The sequence below is a fragment of the Marmota marmota genome, unplaced genomic scaffold (genome assembly GCF_001458135.2).
Source record: "Marmota marmota marmota unplaced genomic scaffold, marMar, whole genome shotgun sequence".
Taxonomy (NCBI): Eukaryota; Metazoa; Chordata; class Mammalia; order Rodentia; family Sciuridae; genus Marmota; species Marmota marmota.
In genome coordinates this window covers 9717252-9737008 of record NW_026000243.1, presented here as the reverse complement: position 1 = coordinate 9737008, position 19757 = coordinate 9717252, and the positions used below count along the sequence as shown (strand labels likewise).

At 41.5% G+C, this 19757-nt stretch overlaps 1 protein-coding gene across 5 annotated transcripts in view; it reads left to right on the top strand.

Annotated features, from left to right (window-relative positions):
- The window catches only part of Opcml (opioid binding protein/cell adhesion molecule like), a 1142904-nt gene that overhangs the window by 604469 nt on the left and 518678 nt on the right, over positions 1–19757 (top strand). For 2 of the 5 annotated variants that reach the window (XM_015499064.2, XM_015499063.2), the window contains exon 2: positions 16891–16975. The exons of 1 other annotated variant lie outside the window; for it this stretch is intronic. In XM_015499064.2, the coding sequence (XP_015354550.1) occupies positions 16891–16975 (85 nt within the window). Of the gene's footprint in view, positions 1–16232; positions 16976–19757 lie in introns of those variants that run through there. 2 more of the 5 variants (XM_015499061.2, XM_015499062.2) reach the window with 2 other exon arrangements.

The following is a 19757-nucleotide window of genomic DNA, read 5'->3' as shown; positions in this document are numbered from 1 at the left end:
GGGCTCAGTTCCGGGAGCCGGAGTTCGGCTGCTTAGTGCTTGTTGTATGCTCTGATAGGAACAGGGTTCATGAAGCAGCCTCCGCGGGGCGGTTCCGGGAGCCGGAACTCGGGCGCCCCGCGCTCGGCGTTCGCTCCGATAGGCTCAGGTTCTTAGAAGCACCCAGGCGCAGAACCCTAGCAATCTGTTTGCAAGCCACAGGCGAATTGTAGCCTGGAATTACCTGATCTATGGCTGAATGAGTTGCGGTCAGTCGAAAACAGGGGACGTGACGTCAGTTTACCAAGATGGTGGCTGCTGGCCTCCTCTGTGGACTGACCGGTGTGTAGAACCGAGAAGGACCGTTTCCTTCCCCCGTCTGGAACCCAGAATTCAGCCCTGAGTACGGTGCTTGCGCGGCTGGCAGAAACTGCAGCGCTGTAACCCTGCGTCTCTATCCCAGCGCACACTGCAGACTTTCGCCGCGGGGCGATTTGCTGAATAAGCAGTTACCCTCCGTGCGACAAACCTCTCGCGTTTGAGTCCCCGTAGCCGATCCTCGTGCGATGGAAATCCTTCCTCCAGGTTCCGGAGCACCCCACTATTGCTGGAAATTCCTAACAAGATATCCTTTAGCCGTCCTGACTTGTCATACTCCCACACAGTGAAGCAGCACACGGGGGTAATGCACTCCCCTCGCCGCCATCTTCCCACTCCTGGGGATTCATTTTTGACAGACCCTTGCCACTTGCAGAAGAAAGTCACACATGCTCTATTTAGAGATCTAGGGAGTAAGCTTTGCTCCAGATGGAGAAACTAGTAGCCAGCAGCCCAGGATGTTTGTGGTACCTCCTGCTTCTCCTTCCCAGCCCCGCTGTGTCCTCAGTCCCACAGCAGTTACAAGGTTGTCCAGCTTCAGATCTGGTCTCCCGCATTCTCTTCAGGCCCTTGGTGACACAGGTTGATTGCACATACAAAGATGTCAGAGCACATCACCACGTCAGGGAATTGTCGGGCAAACAGTCTGTGGAATAAAATGTGCACATTGCCAAAGGTGGGGGATGTTAGGAAGCAGGATATCTTGACAGAGAGAAGTGTTGGAATTAATTCATAAACGTGTTGGATGGAAATTAGCAGCTGAAGGTTTGCAAAGGGAGAAGAAACAGAGGGAGAACGAAAAGGGAAGAGACAGACAGATGGAGAGGGGGAGGGAGATGTTGGAAAATAGAGCTGAGACACAGCTTCATTTCACAGCCTTGCTTTACCCTCTGCTGAAGCAGCCTGTGCTTTTGCAGGGATCCTGTTTAGCCTCTCTTTTTTTGTTCCCCTGTTGACCTCTCCATGAGCAACCCCTGCTCCTGGACTCCCCCCATACTCCCACTTCCACCATAACAGTTGTGCTTTTCACACACACATGGGATTCCCAGTTCCTGAAGAAAGAAACATTCTCTATGCTGAGTGTGGCAATCTTCTTATATAGCCATGATAAGAAAGGGCTGGGCTGTGCAGGAAGAGCTTGGCTCCTGACACTCAGATCTAGTGCAAGTCACTGACCCCATTCCACTTCAAATTTTCTAGGGTTATTGGCTTCATTAATTTTCTAGGCTGCGTGAGAATATGAATGCAAGTCATTTTGCTTAGAATCTGGTATGTTGTTTAACTAAGTAAGTTGTTTATTTTCATTATTAACAGTTATGGTTTGGTTCTTAAATGCCACCCAAAGGCCCATATGCTAAAGACTTTATTGCCAACTTGGGGCATTAGTAGGAGGTAGTGGGAACTTTTGGAGGTGAGGCCCAGTGGAATGGAAGTTATGTCATTGAGAGCATGTCCCTGGAGGGGATGTTGAGACCCCAGTCTGCTCTTCTTTCTCTTCCTTTGCTTCTTGGCTACCATGACATGAGCAGCCTTGTCTGATATGATGCACTGTGCACCACAGGCCCAAAGCAATGAGGCCAACTGACCATGGACTGAAACATATGAAACTCTCAGCCAGAAAGGACATTTCCTCCTTTAAGTTGATTATCTTAGGTATTTTGTCGAAGTGATAGATAACTGACTAACTGCAGTAGCAAGAATAGGAGATTTTAACTTGTCTTTCTGGTGTTCTATATCTTGTAGTTCAGTCTTTGTGATCAAAATGGAGAGACTGAAGCAGTGTGTTTAAATCAGTTTTAGAGCCAAGACAGACACATGTTTTCCAAATTCTATTTCTTAATTGATGGTTGGAGTGTTGCCCTGCAGTAGTGAATCTGTTGGATGATCCTCCATTCTGGAACATAAGGCAGGCGATCATCCAACTTTACTTTGAAAGAACAATGGAGATGACTATGTGTGCATTGAGACTGGTCTGGCTTCGCTTTTACCCTCCTTTTGCTGAATAGTGCCAGGGTGGGCCCTGTTAATATCTTCTCCTTCCAATTTCTTTTCTCTCCTTGGATTCGAAGTGCCATATTTAAATCTGGGCCATGTATTAGGGTCAGGTGAAGATTCTGATTTTTTTCCAAAGCGGACGAAGGTAAATTGAAGCCCTGTGAATAATTATGATTCTTACAAAGCTATTTTTGTCCTCTCTATAGTTCGTTTCTTCTTTGCTCTTCGTGGCATCTGACCCTTTGCTCTGTACCTCTTTAGAACCTCTTCCCCACTTATGAAAGGGAAAAACAAACTGCATTTTGGATAAAATCTGTTCACACTAATGCACTAACTCTTTCTAAACATTTTGTAACTTGAACTCTTTAAACTTTAATTGGCTTTGTCTTTTTAGGGACAAATGTTAGGAATTAATTTGTCCATGGTAAAAAGTATTTGGGGAAGAGGGACAAGGCCCTTTTCTTCTCTTTACTTTTCTATGATGTTCATAAAAGAATACTTAGTTAATCCTTGTAGGAGGGCTGTTTGGAAAGGGCACTGTGACCAGAGATGGTTAATTTTTTGTATCAACTTGGCTTGGAAAGTGCCCAGACATTTGGTCAAATATTGTTTTGGGTATTTATGTGAAGCTATTTTTTAAGAAAAAAACATGAGATCAACATTTTAATTATAGGACTTAAGAAAAGCAGATTGCCCTCCATAATATGGGTGGGCTTTATTCAACCAGTTGAAGACCTGAATAGAACCAAGATTGAGGAAGAAAGAATTTTTCCAACAGATGGCCTGAAAGCCCAAACTGCAGCATCAATTTTCTTGGATCTCTGACCTGCCTACCCATGTTGCTGTGAACTTGGCAATCTCCCCAATCGTGCAAACCAGTTCCTTCTGATAAACCAGTTTCTCTGTCTCTTTTTCTCTCTGTATATATTACACATTTTCAATGAAATTTTATTTATCTCTCTTTATGCATATGAAACGTTCTGTTGGTCTTATTCTCTGGAAATCCCTGAGTAATACCAGAGGCTCATCCTCCTCCTCCCTCTCCTGTAATTCCCTGCTCCTTTCTTCTTGCCTTTTCTTATGCGCTCTCTTTCCATTTCCTTTCTGCCTTTGCCCTAGACTTTCCACTTTCCTGATGCTTGGAGGAAGGAGAATCTTGTCCCCTCCCAATCCCCTGGACTCCTTTCCTACCACCATAGACAATTTAAAGCCTCATGACCCATAGTGATTGTTTCTGTTTCTCCTGACTCAAATTTTGATAACACCGATTCTATTCATCCAGGTGACAGGAAGCTAGAGTGGCTGGGAAGAGATGAAAGAGGAATTTAGGGATTTCACACAGGAAAGTTTCAGTGCTGGGGTAAGGGGCAGGTGGGTTTCCCTAGAGGACAAAAAGAGGCTATTTTAACATTGGTGTCTAACCTAGGTGTGGTGGTGATGATGCTGTTGCTTATAGCTAGCAAAATTGTAGAGGTTGTCCTATATAATGTACCTCAAACCTTTTGGGCAAAACCCACAGGAAAAAATAACACTTCAAGTGTGACCAGCACACAAGTGCACATGGGAGAGCTTGAGAGTATGTACAAATACATGAGAACAGGCTGGCTCTGGAAGGCAATCAGTAATCATACTTTATGAGAGGCTTGCTTATGATGCCAAGTTGCTGTATATCACAATGATTATGTAAATCATGAGCTATGTTTTTGGCTATATTTTATTGACTAGAATCCTCATATCTGAAGCCCATCTTCATTGTTTGTTAGCCATGTGGTACAGCCACCTGCTTTTCCACCATGATTAACTTTTCACAGTATAAATAATAGCATGTTCCAACACAGTAGTACACAGACACAAGAATTTTAAAGTAATGCAAATTGAACTACTATGATTTTTGTTCTTTATCTCTAGCTAAATTGCTACCAATAAAATCTCCCCCAATGTCCAAATGAGGACAAATATCTTTTATTTTTGATGTTTGGTATGAGAATCTTAAATAGTTCAAATGTCTGTGAGCTTATTAGTGGGTAAGTGTTAGAAACACATCACAATTTTTATTATTAATTGAATAAATATTGATTGAAAACTTACTCCAGGAACTGTTCTGGGTATTGGTGATATAACAATGAATCTTGAGGGTAAAGAGTAAAGATTTAGCATGTACTACTTTGCATCCTAGAAATGACTTGGAGCAATCTTTCTTCTCTATGTGCTGATTTCTTACTTAATAATTAATACCTTCCTCTTAAAGGTGTTAAGAGGATAACATTACATAGTGTGTGACAAGTGTTTATCCTAGTGTTTGGTGGATTGTGGAGAAGTAATTTCCTCACTGGGACAGATGATAATAGCCATTATTTTGAAAATGGTGCTTGGTTGGTATGTTAGTCAGTTTTGTGTCCCTGTAACACAATACCTGAAGAAAACAATGTAACAACTTAAAAGGAGGATGGGCTTATATTTGCTCATGATTTCAGAGATTTCAGTTCATGGCATTTGGCTCAATTATTTCTGGGCCTGTGGTGAGAATATCATGGCAGTGTGTGCATGGTATAGCAAAGCTGCTTACCTCATAAAGACCAGAAAGTATGGGAGTAGGGGAATGACTGGGGACAAAATATAGCTTTCCAAAGGCATGCTTCCAATGGACTACTTCCTCCAGCTGCCATCTCCTAAAGTTTCCATCAACTCCTAACAACTCATTAAATTTCATCAATGGATTAATCCATCAAAGAACTTACAACCCTCATGATCCAGTCACCTCCCAAAGGCTTCTGAACAATGCTGCCTTGGGGACCAAACCTTCAACATGTACATTTCTGGGGGATTTCAGATCCAAACCATAGCATTTTATTTACCACTGTGTAACTCCAGAGATGCAATCTCTGATCTTGATTTCTAGTTCTGTATTTATTAATCATTGGCTATGTGCATATATCATGTCTTTGGCAAAGGCAACTCTGTCTTCAAGGAACTCTTACTTTTCAGCCAACATAGGTAGATATGTCACTCTTTGTCACTGAAGATAAAATAAAACTAAGCACAATGATAATCGCTTTCAGACCTACATTCCTGTCTGGCTGAGGTCTTTGCTTTCTCCTTGTTCATTCTTTAATAGCAAAACTTGTCTTTTGTTACATCCACTCCTCAGGTTCCAACATTCTTCAGCTTTCACTACCTCACTTCCTCTGCCCCCAGGGTGATATTGCTCTCCAAAATCCACCAGTGACCTCCACTATGCGAGACTGGACACGTGATTGTGCATTCTTCACTTACCTGAATTCTCTAGTATGTGACACTGTTCACCACTCTTCTCTTCCTAAAAGTCTTCCCCTAGATTTCTTTGAAATTGGTTATTCCTTGCTTACCTTCTGTTTTTCTTGCCACTCTTCAATAGTTCTCCTTCAGCTCACACCTTAAAAGTTTGTGTTGCCCAGAATCCACATTTAATATTTTATTCCATTTTACTCTCCTGCTCTTGCTGAGTGACTTCATTAGCACTTAGGGATTCAGTTACTCTTATACAAAGATGATTCCAAAATCCTGAGATGTAAGCATTGTCTATTGGTCAGGCTCAAAACCTAATCATCCAAATGCCAACAACATGTTTTCACTTAGATGTTTCACCAGCACCTCAAGTTCAACATTTAACACCCTGCTCTCCACTTAGTATCAACTATTCTTACTACGTCTCTGTGGTTGGTAACATCATCCACTCAGTTGCCAAAATCAGAAACCAAGCAGAAGCCTACATCTTACTCAGTCTTTAGAACTGAACTTAGAAGTTTCTTTCTTTGAGCTGCTTTCCCAAGATCCTCATTTAGATGGTCTGATACTGAGATCTTTTAGCATTTTATACATATTTTTATTTTAAATCCTATCACACCACACTATGCTATCTGATATATATATATATATATATATATATATATATATATATATATATATATCACATGATCTCTGTTTCCCCAGGCCCAGAAAAGTATCTAGATGTTCAATAATGTTGGTGCAAAAAAAATGTTTTGAATGAATCAATAAAATAGTTAACAGAAGAAATGAGGCATACAGAAAAGTTTTGGCAAGTGTGATAAGACTGCAAGTAACCAAAATATAATATGAAACTCAAGTTTTAGATTCTTTCTGGAGCCCCAGAGAGATCAGATTCATTTTAACAGGAAGAAAGGGCTGGGCATGTTATTCAGTTGGTAGAGCGCTTATGTGCAAAGCCTTGGGTTCAATGCTTGATACCACAAAAAAAAAAAAAAAAAAAAGGAATAACTGAATCATTTTAACAGGAAGTGAAAAGAGCTCATGGGAATAGTTGCTTACAGAGAACTATTTGCCAAGTTCTCTTACATATAAGATTTCTTACATACAACTTGTTCAATTCTTTAAAGGAATAATGTCAATATTGTTTTCCCCATCTAACCAATGAAAAAACTTGGGCTCAGGGAAAGCTGGTATGTGCCAAAGATCCCTAGCTCCCATCTGGCAGGTCCAGATAGCAACCTTGGAAGGTTGATTTTCAAAGGATATTATTCTTTTACACCCTGGGTTTCTCATGGAGGAAGAATCTATTCTCCACCTGTTCCATTCTTTCCAGTGGAGACTCCAGTGAGAATGGGGAGTGGGTAAGACAAGGATAATACTATTGGACTTCAAAAAAGCACATTTAATGTCTTGAAATCTTAATATAATGATTGTGGCTATTTAATTTACAGAACTACAAAAACTTGTCACTATAAAATAATGAGGCTGATTCTGTTTTAATGGCTCATGGAATGGTCTATTTATTGGAGTGTTGAGTCTTTCTAGATGGAGATGCTTTAATGTGGTTGATGCTTTGTGATTCTCCACTGTCAGAGTGTTTGGGGACTAGGGAAGGCAGGATAAGGTTACCAAGAGTCTCTTAATGGGGATGACATTAGGTCTGTGCACTTGGCTTCTTCAAAATATGAGCATTAATTTTAGATGTCAATTTGGCTAGATTAAGGAAAACCTAAAAACATTATAAGGCTTTAGTTTTGGGTGTGTCTAGGAGCTGTTTCAGGAGGAGACTGGCACATGATTCTGCATGGCCTAGGTAGGGAAGATCCTTCAACATGCCAGGAATCCTTCAATGACCAGGGTCCCTTGAATAAAAGCGGAGGGAAGAAAAATGTTTCTTTCTATGTGTTTGAGCTGATATATTCTTCTCTTCTCCTTGAACTTCAAAACTCCAATCATTGACCTTTGGAGTATAGGGACTTACATCAGCAGCCTCCCTGGGTTCTCAGGACCTTTGGACTTAGACTGAGACTTAGATAGGACCCAACCATGCTTCCAACATAAGGTTCTTCAGTTTGCAGGCAGAATATTGTGGAACTTCTCAGACTCTATAATTATGAGGGCCAATTCCCCTAATCAATCTCCATTCTTCTGTCCCTCTCTCTTCACAAGTCTACCTATTTATCTATCTATTTATCTATCTATCATATTGACCTGTAACTCTGGAAAAAAATGAGCATAAATTTTAGATGTCAATTTGGCTAGATTAAGGAAAACCTAAAAGCATTGTAAGGCTTTAGGTTTGGGTGTGTCTAGGAGATGTTTCAGGAGGAGACTGGTATATGAATCTGCATGGCCTAGGTACTAGGGAAGATCCTTCAACATGCCAGGAATCCTCCAATGACCCAGGTCCCTTAAACAAAAGTGGAGGGACAGAAATTCTAGATGGAGATGAAATTCTAGATGAATTTCTCTCATTCAACAAATATTGGCTGAGTTTTTAACCCTGTGCCCAGCTCTAGACTGTAGTAGTGGAATCAGGATAAGGAAATACTCTGCCCTTTGGGATCCTGCAACTCTACTGGGAGAGAGATAGTTAAACGCATGCGATGAACATGGAAACTTGGAAGGAAAGAGAGTATTTAAAAAGACTGATACTATAGCAACTTTATTTTATTGCTATGAAATCACTTTCTAAGTATATTACTCTAAGTCTTGTGTAACCTCATAGATATCATTTTATAATGTAGATCTTGTGTGCTTATATTTTTCTGTTGGTTTGCTTATCTTAAGAGTTTTCATTTTGTCATTGCTATTTGTCCATTTGGTTATGTTTATTGTTTTTCTTTGTGTGTTTGGATTTTGTCAACTTTATCATTTTGGTATTAAGAACAAGGAAGAGGAATTGAATATCCCCCATCATTGGTAGCTGTCCTTATGCCAGGGACTGTGATAGGAGTTTCCATGTGTGTCATCATGCTCAGAGCAACCCTGTGAAGAAGCTCTTATTAACACTGCTTACTGATGAAGAGACACAAACTGAGAGGATGAATAGTTTGCCCAAGATCACAGAGCTTGTAAGAGGCAGTGATGAGATTTGAAACCAGGCACTTTATTTCATGTCCAGTATTGGTTCTTTTGTAGTGTAGGCAGGTGTGTCCTGCCTTGAAAACTATGTGATGTGGTCTACAATGGAAAAGAGAAAGGATCAGGATTCAATTGACCTGAATTCTGACCTCAGCTCAGTAGGTGACTAGGAAAACCATTTAATATATATTTACCTCAGTTTGTAAGAGTGCAAAAAGAGAATGAGGAGTGAGTTTTCTCATTGATGTTTTATATCCATCATGTCGTGGCTACTACATGAGGATTGCTTTGGGTTTTGTAGGAGACAGTACTTACACCTTATCCACAATATTTTGTTCTGGTGTGTGATGTCATTTTGTGTAACTTCCTAGTCTAAAAAGGGCTTTGTTCACTAGCAACACACTTCTATTCTATTCTCCTCCACATCCCGAGGGCCCCAAGGAAGCCAACTTTATGAAGCTAAGTCACAATGTCTCCTCAATTGCTCCAATCCATGGATTCACACCAACTTAGGTACATTTCTGCAGTAGGAATATGCATCAAATATAAACATCTTATTTCATGTTTCTTCCTAATGTACATACAGAGCAGCTGGGTACAATCTTCTCTCAGATAAACACAAGCTGCAAGTTTTCCTTATTTATGAATAAGACACAGTTTGAAATTGCTTTTACTACTGGATATAAATTTTATTAGATAAATTTGGATATTTCTGTGGGATCTCAAATTTCCCAGTAGCCATCCTCAACTAAGTAATTCCTCTAGGGTAAAATGGGAGCTTATTGATAGCCACACAAATCTTTTCATCCTTAGGTGTCTTCTAATTCTAAAGTCACTTCTTCTTTAAAATCAGAAAAATACAGAAACCTTTGGATGCCTTGGACAATTTTCTACCTCAGTCTTTATTTTAGCACATCTGTCCCCAGAAATACTTCAAAGAAGAAACCTAGGAGAGGAAAGTATTAGGCCTCTTTCACAGGTAATAAGAATTAGCATTTATTTAGTGCCTACTGCGTGTCAGGCATGATGCTGATTTCATGTAGTATTTTATTTAAGGCTGATATGGACTTCAGTCTGTTCCCCTAAATTTATATTTGGAATCTGTAGTCATCAATGTGGCCATATTTGAACACAGGTCTTTTAGAAGGAGACTAAAGTTAAATGCGGTTATGATTTGGGGGTTCTAATCCTATAGAATTGGTGACCTTAGAGGAAGAGAAAGAGAGCATTGTCTTCCCACCATGTAAGAACACAGCCAGAAGGTGGCTGTCTCAAGCCAGGATATGAGCCCTTCTCAAAAAATGTCCATGCTGGCACCATGGTCTCAGCCTTCCAGCCTGCCAAACTGTAAAACAGAAGTTTTTTCTTGTTTAAGTAACCTAGTCCACAGAATTTGGTTATGGCAACATGAGCTGATATGAACAGGCACTCACAAATACTGTGCAAATGTTTTGATATCATTGCCTCCATTTACAGATATGAAAGCTGAAGATGAGTGAAGTTGAGGAACAGGGGTAATGTTCCCTAGTTCCCTAGATAGCAAGCTGTCAAGTTGAGAGGCAAGCTGGTCTCTGACTACAGCATCCTATCTCTGGTCTTCCCCAAGACACATAAAACACAGGCTTTGTTTTCCTAGATGACAGCAGGGAAGTTAAAGTATATCCAGGTCATAAATCTACATTAAGGGTAAGTGAGCACCATTTTCTTGCTTTCTTAAAAATGTCATGATAACTTCATGTTCTCATCCACAATCAGTATTAGAGTCTACTCGAAAGATGAAATGCCACCAAGCCAGCAACAGACACTTTCAATGAATTGGAAGAGCTTATGTCCTACAGTGTGGGATGGACAGGACTATTGCTGAAATACAAACAAAGGCAGAGGAGCTTCTAGGTCCAGATGGGAAGAGCACACCCCCAAGTAAAATGCATACAGCAGAGTTTTATTTATTTGTTTACTAGTCAATAGGAAAGTAGGCTTTGAATGAGAAAATGACTTTTTGTCCTTAGTCCTCTACTGTAAAAATCCAATCTGCTTTCTACCCCGGCCATTTTAACATTTGCATATTTGGCTGTTTCTTTGAGCTAAGATACTCACAACTTAATCAGAACTCTTTATTCATGCTTCGAGATCCTTCCTCCTACCCTCATTTCTTCTGGGGTTATCTCTATTATTGGATGCTGCCTATCCACTTACAAACTCATCCTCAATACTGTTTCTTTACTCAATTCCAAAAACACAACTCTCAGGATGTCCTAATTCTTCTAATCCCCAAAGATACCCATTTCCAAACCATTTTTTTCTCCCCCTCCCCCTCTGCCATCATTCCTGGCATGTTCTACATCTGATACACCCTGTTTTCATTCTGTACCCCTGTAACCCATTCTTTACAGGTCAAAGTGATTTCACAAAATTTTATCAATGAGATTTTGTTACTTACCTGCTGAAAATCTCCCAAAGTTATTTGCACATTTAGATTTTGACGCTGAAACAGTTTCTGTGACTTCTAAGGCCCAGTGTTACTATGCCTTCTTCTATCTCTTGGTCTAGTGAAGGTCCTCTGAAATTTGCCTCTGTTGAAGTCATTTGCTTGACTCCACCTTTCACTTGGTTCTCTCCTTTGACCAGTGAGGTCACTCCTCAGATACTGCCTCTTCAAAGAGGCATCCTAGACTATCCAATTTCTCATTCTTGTATCTTATCAAATTTTATCAATTTTTTTCTTTACTTACAGCAGTCTATTTGTACTTCTTATGATCTCTTCCCCCTCATCTCTACACTAGTCACACACCCTTGAAGGAAAGCACACCCCCAAAAAATGATTTTCTCACGGACCACTGCATCTCCAGTCTCTAGAACAGTGCCTGCCACAAAAAATGAACATGTAACACATGTTTACAGAATTAGTGAATGAATCAGTGCATAAATAAATGAAAATAGTGTGAAAGTTTTCTGTCATTTTTCAATGGTTTGTTGATTATTGTCTTGTCTTGATTATCCCCTTCTGAGTGAGACTGAACTGTCAAGGAACATAAGGCAGGTAATGTCATACCATAGGTAAGACAGTTTGCATAGCTCCTGATACTGGTGAGAGGCATCCAGGCACACCTAGGCAGCTGTATCAGGGTTTATCATTCCAATCAGCTTGTAGTCAGGACAATTGTTTACGTTCTGAGCAGAAGTTGTTACCTTACGGAGGATGGGAAAGGCAGCGGAGCACAACAGACACTAGTATGGCAATATGTAAATCAATGGATGTGTAACTGATGTGATTCTGCAATCTGTGTATGGGGTGAAGGTGGGAGTTCATAACCCACTTGAATCAAAGTGTGGAATATGATATGTCAAGAAATTTGTAATGTTTTGAACAACCCACAATAAAAAATTTAAAAAAAAAAGAATATGCAGGAAATGGGAAAATAGAAACATTTTCTTCATATAAAAAAAAAGAAGTTGTTACCTTACAAAGACTGACTTTTTTCTGTGTTTCCTTTCCCTATTACTGTTTGCTCTTTTGATGGAATAACTTCTGTATTCACCTTTGCTCATTCCTTCTGCCAGGATGCACCTCTTAAGGTTCAATCACCAAGCACAGTTGACATGAAAGTGGGAAAGTTATGGCAACTCCATCTCATTTAAACCAATTTAAGCCAATGTGATTCTACTACAACAGGTGTTTTCCCATGTGGTTTCTTGCTTTTTACACAGCTTTTCTGGGCCATTAGATCTTCTGTAGGCTGTAGATACTATTTTTTTGGTTTTAATTTGTTAGAGTCACCTGAATTATGACCGGAAATACGCAAGGTTCTTTAAAGCCTTCCTTTTGCTTTCTCTACTCCTCTTTTTCTGTTACCTGAGAAAATGCCCTCTGGTTAGGATCCCTATTCTTAAGACTTTCATAATTATTTCTTTCTGGCTAGCCAAGTCTCTTCACCTTGTGACTAAAATATCCCTGAAATTTGAATGAAATTTTTGCATTTTCTGTTACAAATTTTCATAAACAACAAGACTTCTGTAGGTCCAAGTACAACTCTTGTTTGTTCAGAGGGCATTGATATCTTTTCACTCGTATCTTCTTCCATTTTACAAATTGTCATCACATGAAAATGGGGATTATGCAATACAATTATAATATAGGAAGTTTTCCAACCTGCCAAGTTTCTTTGGTGATATGTTGCATGCATTATCTCATTAACTGTTCCCTACAATAATCATTGGTTTTATTTTCTGTATTATATGATGTTTTGATACTCAAAGCATCCTTAACAAGAGTTGGCCCCTCCTAGAACCATCTAATTCCTGGAGATGGCAAATAACTTATCTTTGAGCATGCCTTTCAAATGCAATCCAATCAATCCAAAGTCCACATTCCAAATAAAATTTTATTCTAACCTTCCCACAGAGAGGCAAGTTTTCCATACCCTAGATTCCGGTTCAGAATAACTAGAGGTTGTCCCTAAAACCTAGAGCCTGCTGAAAATATTCAAATGATGTAATCCTAAATGTGTTGAAATTTAGCACCTGTTCTTTCCCATGGAAACTACAATAAAGGCTCTCTGTCATGCTTTCTCCTCACATTTTCTGACTCCTGACAAACCCTGGTGCTTCCGCATGTTTCCCTACATGGCATGGGATAGTGTGCCTCCTTTTCCTGGAAAGTGTAAGCAATGATTTTTTCTTTCAAGGCAGTTGTCTCTGTCATCTCACTATTCTTGATTTTAAAAAAAAATTCAAGGTATATTTTAAGATTCCAAATCTGTATAAAATAGGTGATATGAAAGTTACTAGTACCAGTACTGCAGCTGGAGAGATGAGGAGTCAGTATCTGAACAGATGACCTAACTTCTGAGCCAGTACTCTACATTAATTTGTCTTTATATATGTCTTAATATATCTAAGAAGGTTTAGGTAGGGACCACCTTATCATGGCACTTAGTCAAGCAGTTGGATATTCCCAACATAAATTATTTAGTCCTGTTCATGGTGAACCTGAACTTTTTTTCCTCAAATTTCAATTTGGTTTAAGTCCTATATTCTATAAATAGACACTGTTCCATTGCAGTGCCTTATAGAGAAATGAAATTTCCTCCATTAAATTTTGGATTGACAGATTAACATAAAGACCACACCATTGCAGAAATTTCTTTTATTCACTGGCCCTTAAATTCAGACTATTTATTCACTTACAGATATTGAACTAGGAACCAGTCTAATGGAAGAGGATAGACATTTATCCTGTGCTTTAGGACTTCAGATGCCTTTGGTTGGGGGAATCCAGCTGTTTAAAAAATGGAGTGCCTCATTTATTCCTTCACAGGAACAGGACTTACTATACATTATTAAGACAACTTGTGTCTTGCTTCTGTCTCTCCTCCACCCCACCTTCTTGCGTTAGCCATTCTTTTCCCATCTGGAATCTCATGCTATTCTCTCTTTCCTTTAAATCTGCATTAACTCTTCCTATCTCCAGCCATCTTTCATCTCCTGAGAAACAACAGGGCCAACAGGGGCATGAGTAGATCTGAGCATCCTACAACTGAATTGCAGGAAACTCATGATGTGGCTGCCACTTGACCAGATGTCACTGCTGTTACCCACTTGTGTTAAAGACATAAGCCCTGTGACTGAAGACATATCTCATGTTCTCAGCTTTTTACAGGTTGCAGTAGGAAAAGAGCCATTTCGATTAATACTGGACCAGCATATCACAGAGTTATGAGGATTATGTATGACATTTTTACAGAAAACGCAAGGATGCTCAAGTCTTGAGGAAAGACATGTGTCATTAAAACTATGGGGTGATCCTAAAATATGTAGTGGGTCTGCTTCCAGAGCCCCAGTCTCTCTTTTCTGCATCACTGTTCCCTGTAGCCTTATAGCTCTGGAGCTCACAGAGAAATGTCATCTCCCACTCTTGTCTGAATTATATCTGCTTTCTGAAAAGGACGTAATACAAGTTTTTGCCATAACTGATATGACTAGTGATAAGTAGTCTCTCTTCCTGAGGTAAGATGTGCTAATTAAAATTTTTAAACATAAACATATATGTGAGCTAAACCATTTTACAAGGGGGACTGGGGCAATATTTGTTTGTGCTCAGTTCCTCAGAACTGAGAGCAGGTAGTGTGCCTTTGTATCCTTCAGCAACTAAAGTAATAAACACTAAGAGCTTAATGCTTATTTTTGAATTACATTTCATTTTGCCAATTGTGCAGAGCCCAGTCTAATTTAACAAAAGGCTTTGAGAAAGAATACAGTAGGGCAGATGCACATAGCAACCATTAAATTAGGATACAAGAGCGAGAGCCACGCAGTGAGGGAGGATTCTGTCAGGCAAAGCAGGAAAAAGAATAATGACCAACCCAAGGAAAGCTGGAGTTCTTAGGTTTAGAACTGAAAGAAAATGAATCTGAGTTCAAAGAAATGCAGAGATTGGCCTCTAAAAATACCATGCCCCCATCTCCCCTTCTAACACTATTATGGTGACCCTTCCTGTAATCAGAAAGCTATAGATGGATTTATAAAGATTATTCCTACTATTTTTTTTAAGGATATCCATGTTTTTCCCAGCTCTTGCTTTTTACTGAAATAAAATGCATGGACAATAGGGACAACTTTGCATGTTGTGTTGTAAGAAGAAATGCACACTTGCCCACTTGACCAATAAACTTCAAGTGTAGGGGCATAAAGGTCTCTGAGGTAGGTAGGAAGCTTCTCGTTCCGGCTTTCTGCATAGGCCCAGGAAAGCTAAGCCATGGAACTGTAGCTTGCAGAGTGGTGGACCAGGCAGCCTAGTTCAGCTACCTGGAGTGGGAAATGTAGTTCAGTATCCAGGGCGGGGTTTGGCAACTTCTGCATTGGCATCAGGGAGGGAGGGAAGATGCCAGTGTCAGTTTTCAATTTGCTGCTTTCCCCAGAACTCCCTCTCCCTCTCTCCTCCTCCCTCCCCCTACTCACCCCCCATCCCCGCTTTGATTCCTGGGGAGCCACTGAAAGGGGCGCGACGTCCTCTTGGCTTGCTCAGCTATTGGGGGGAGAGTGGAGCCCTGTGAGGGGCCGGACTCATCCCCGCAGGGATTCCCAGATTTGGTGGGCGCAGCGGGACTTGGTGGGCGCCTGCGTCCCTCGCCCTGCACCGGGTCGGGATGAGCGCACAGTCAGCGCTGCCTGCCCGCCTGCTAGCTCCGAGTCGGCACTGGGAGAAAGTAACGGTCAGGGATGCAGCTGCTGCCATGACAACCCTGGCGGTCTGGGCCCGCGCGCGTCCGGGCTGCTCCCGGGAGGAAGGCGGCGCAGAGGCCGGGGGCGGCCGCTAAGCGTGGCGTCCGCGCGTCCCCGCGTCCCGTGCCGCGTCCCCGGAGGAGGCGGGGGCGCCGTCCGCCCAGCTCCCCGTGAGCCCAGAGCCTGCGCCGGGCGGCGCTCCGCGGGCTGGCGAGCGCGGGCCAGGCTGGCCGCGAGTTTCCGACCGGGCTGCGGTGAGGACATCCACGGACCGGAGGATCTTGGTCTGCACCGGCTGCGTGTCCCAGCTTGGAACTTTTTATCGCCTTCGGGTTCCAGATGCGAGACTTGGGGCTGGTTTATAAATATATCTATACATATGTGTGATCTAATAAAACATTTTCTCCTCTCCTTGAAGCAGGAGCTTTTTATGACATCTCCTTTATGTCAGAGACACTTGCCTTCTTTGGGTTATAAACTTTTGATGCCAGACCTCTGCAGAACGTGCCCAACTGAATCTTAAAGTAGCATCTTGAAGAGAGAGGCAGAAAAAGCGCAATCTGTGACCTTCATCCTTGCACCTTCCTTCTTTCTCTCCTTTCCCAGCTGTCTACCCCCTCCCCAGGGGAGCGTCGAGAAAGCTCTTTTTGGATGCAGGAGGGGGCATCTGGTTCTGCTAGGCTGGAAAGCTGAGGCAGGAATTGAGGAAGAATTATTAGACTCCGGAGAGCCTGGACTCTTTGCTTCTCCTTCTTCCTCCTTTCTGCTCCTGGTGTGCTCTCTTTTCCTTTCTGCCCACACCACTTCCTGAAACCGGCTGGTGTGCGTGGCGGGGGACCAGGACTGTGCTGCTGTTGAGTTCTGGGAAGTTTTTGCTGTCGAGGATGGGGGTCTGTGGGTACCTGTTCCTGCCCTGGAAGTGCCTCGTGGTCGTGTCTCTCAGGCTGCTGTTCCTTGTACCCACAGGAGTGCCCGTGCGCAGCGGAGATGCCACCTTCCCCAAAGCTATGGACAACGTGACGGTCCGGCAAGGGGAGAGCGCCACCCTCAGGTAGGGAGCTATCCTTCAAAGGGGGACTGAGCCCCTCGGACGTGGTTTCATGGGGAGGGGCTGAGGGAGAGAATGGAAGGCTCCTGTGGGCGATTGGAGCATGTGAGAGGGACTTTTGCAGGCCCAAAAGGTGGCAACTTGCGTCCTGTGGTTGATGATACCAGTTCTTTGGACAGGTTTGTCACTTGGTCTGGCTTTTCTGGTCTGTTATCTGGCCGGAAGTCTGCATTTGGAACTCCATGTATACATGGAGCCATGACATGGCTAGATTCACTTTTGTGTGTGTACCAAGATAAAAACATGTGGGCATTGAAACTGAAATACTGAGTGGTCAGCCAGCCCCTTGGATCCTCTCTCCCAGACCAGGAGATATGTGATGAAGTGGGGTCATCCTCAGGATGGCTAGACTTGTCCCTTTCAGCGGGATTCTTAACAATTGAAGGCTTTGGAATTACCAGGGCCAGGCCATGGCCTGTGAAGAGTTTGCTGAAGATGCAGCCACTCATGCCAACCTTGTGTGATAAATTATGAGGGCCATTTAATTTTTTCCAGCTGGGGCAAAGGAGAGGAAACATGTAGCTTTTATGCAACGACATCACTTCTGTGTGAGAAGCACAATACAGAAGCTTTTTGTTTTACCTTAATGAGTTACAGAGAATCACTTACACACTCCAGGCAGAGGGGTGGAGATTCTTGGAATATGAACCTTTGGGGACTAGGCCCGCTGCAGCAGAGACTTTAATAAAAATGCAGCCACCACTTTCCACCAGCTCAGCAGATATCATCTTTTATCCCTTTAATGAGGCAGTCTGGTCCTAGGAGACAGATTCAGGGACGTCCCAGCTTAACTATGCCTCCCAATGTACACAGGGTGAATGCATTTGCCCTGCCTGTGACTTTGATGGTTATGGTGAAAATAAAACATTCTGACCCAGATTCTGTAGCCAAAATGCCTAGCTTCTGCAAGAGGAAAATGAGGGTGGGCTTTCCTTCCCTCTCTTCCTTTGGCTTTCCTTGTGGAACCCTCCCCGTGGAGATAAGCATCTCCCTGGGGAAAGAATGAATGCCTTTGGGAAACCAGCAATTCTTTTCTTGAACCCAAATGTTAAGTTTGCAACTTTATGATTCTTAGCTAAATCTTCTTTTGAGCTGGAGTACTGGTTCCAGATCCCTTGTATTCTGGTGCATGGAGGCCCAAGAAGGACAGATAAGGAAGGAGGACAGAGATGTCTTTCACCTACAGCAGGAAAGACAAGTCCTTCTGGTATGCCTGCCCCAGGCAAGAGTGTACTTATTTGAAGAGTTGCTTCAAATAAGACCCCTGAGTCTGATCCCTGGGAAACGACTCGTGGGATGTACATTTGCAGTGGACTGGTTGGTTCAAAGATCTGAGTAGCACATGGAGGAAATTTGGGCAAATATTAGTAGTCTGAATGGGACGTTAGTATGTATCTTTTTATCTTTTATCTTCTAATCTTCCACTGGAGGCACAGAGGTCCAGAGTTGAATAGGGACTCAGTGTTGAACTTTGCTAAATCATCTGGCCTCTTCTTGCCCCTTGGAATTAAAGCAGAAACTTAAAACCTTGAGCTTTCTGCTTTCTCTGATGCAGTGAAACAATTCTACCAGCAGAGGGCCAGCTTAGATCTACCATTTTTTATTAGCTAGTGGCCTGTTTTCATGATCTTCAATTCTAATGTTTAGCAGCTGGGCTTGGTAATGGGAATGGGAATAAAAAAGGAAAAGCTGAATACTTGATTTTTGTGCTTTGTGGGGAAAAAAACTTACATACTCAAATACAACTGTTATCTGTTACCTGATTTTTTGTTGTTGCTTTAAAAAAAAAGTAAGCACATATCCTATGTTGATTTCTTGTCTTTTCTGTGCATTTTACCCCAGGAAGAGAGAAATCTAGCATATTGTTTCACATTTTAATCTCTTTCTATCCTCTAAATTTTAGCTTATGCAATCTTATCTCTTATGGCTTTCTTTCTTTATTTTTATCGGTGTCTTTATGTGGCATGCTTTTGCCTTATATTCATTTTCTTCCTTCTTTCTTTCCCTCATCACTTAATTCTTATTATTCCATGATTTTTACAGATTTTTATTTCACTGGAGACAATGTATCTTCAAAGAACATAAGCATCTCCTGCAAATTTCTGTTTGTTTCAGTTTTTGTTTAATACATTTTTGCTTTAGAGGCAAACAGGCACATTCTAATCTTAACAAAAACTTACTTGTCAGTACTTGGAGGGAGAGCCCATGTTTCCAGTCATTGGAAATCCACAGTTTCCCTCAACCCCAGATAAATGTACTGATTTTTATTTGATGGTTCCTTTTGCTTTTAAAACCATGCTTATTTATGTATTTATTTTTGTCATGCTGGGGATCAAACTCAGGGCCTCACAAATGTTAGGAAAATGCTATGACACTCTGCTACATCCCCAGCTCTTTAATTCTTTAGCTCTATGGTCTCCTTAAAAGTGTTCATTGGGAATTCATTGCTTGGGAATTTAGTGTTCCAAATGCATTAAATATTCAGAATTTGCTAAAAAAATTAAATGATGTCTATTCCTATCAGCCACAGAAAGTCTTTTTAAATGTAACTGTCCTGGATCAAATTATCTCCAGTCTGTTTTTAAATGTTGAATGGAGTTAGATAAGAAGCAAAGTCCTAGTAGGAAAAGGAAAGGAATCAAGAAACCTGGGTCCATCTTCAAACTCTCCAATGAAAAATTGTACAGCTTAGAGGCGGAATGATTTCCTTCCTTTGGGATATCAG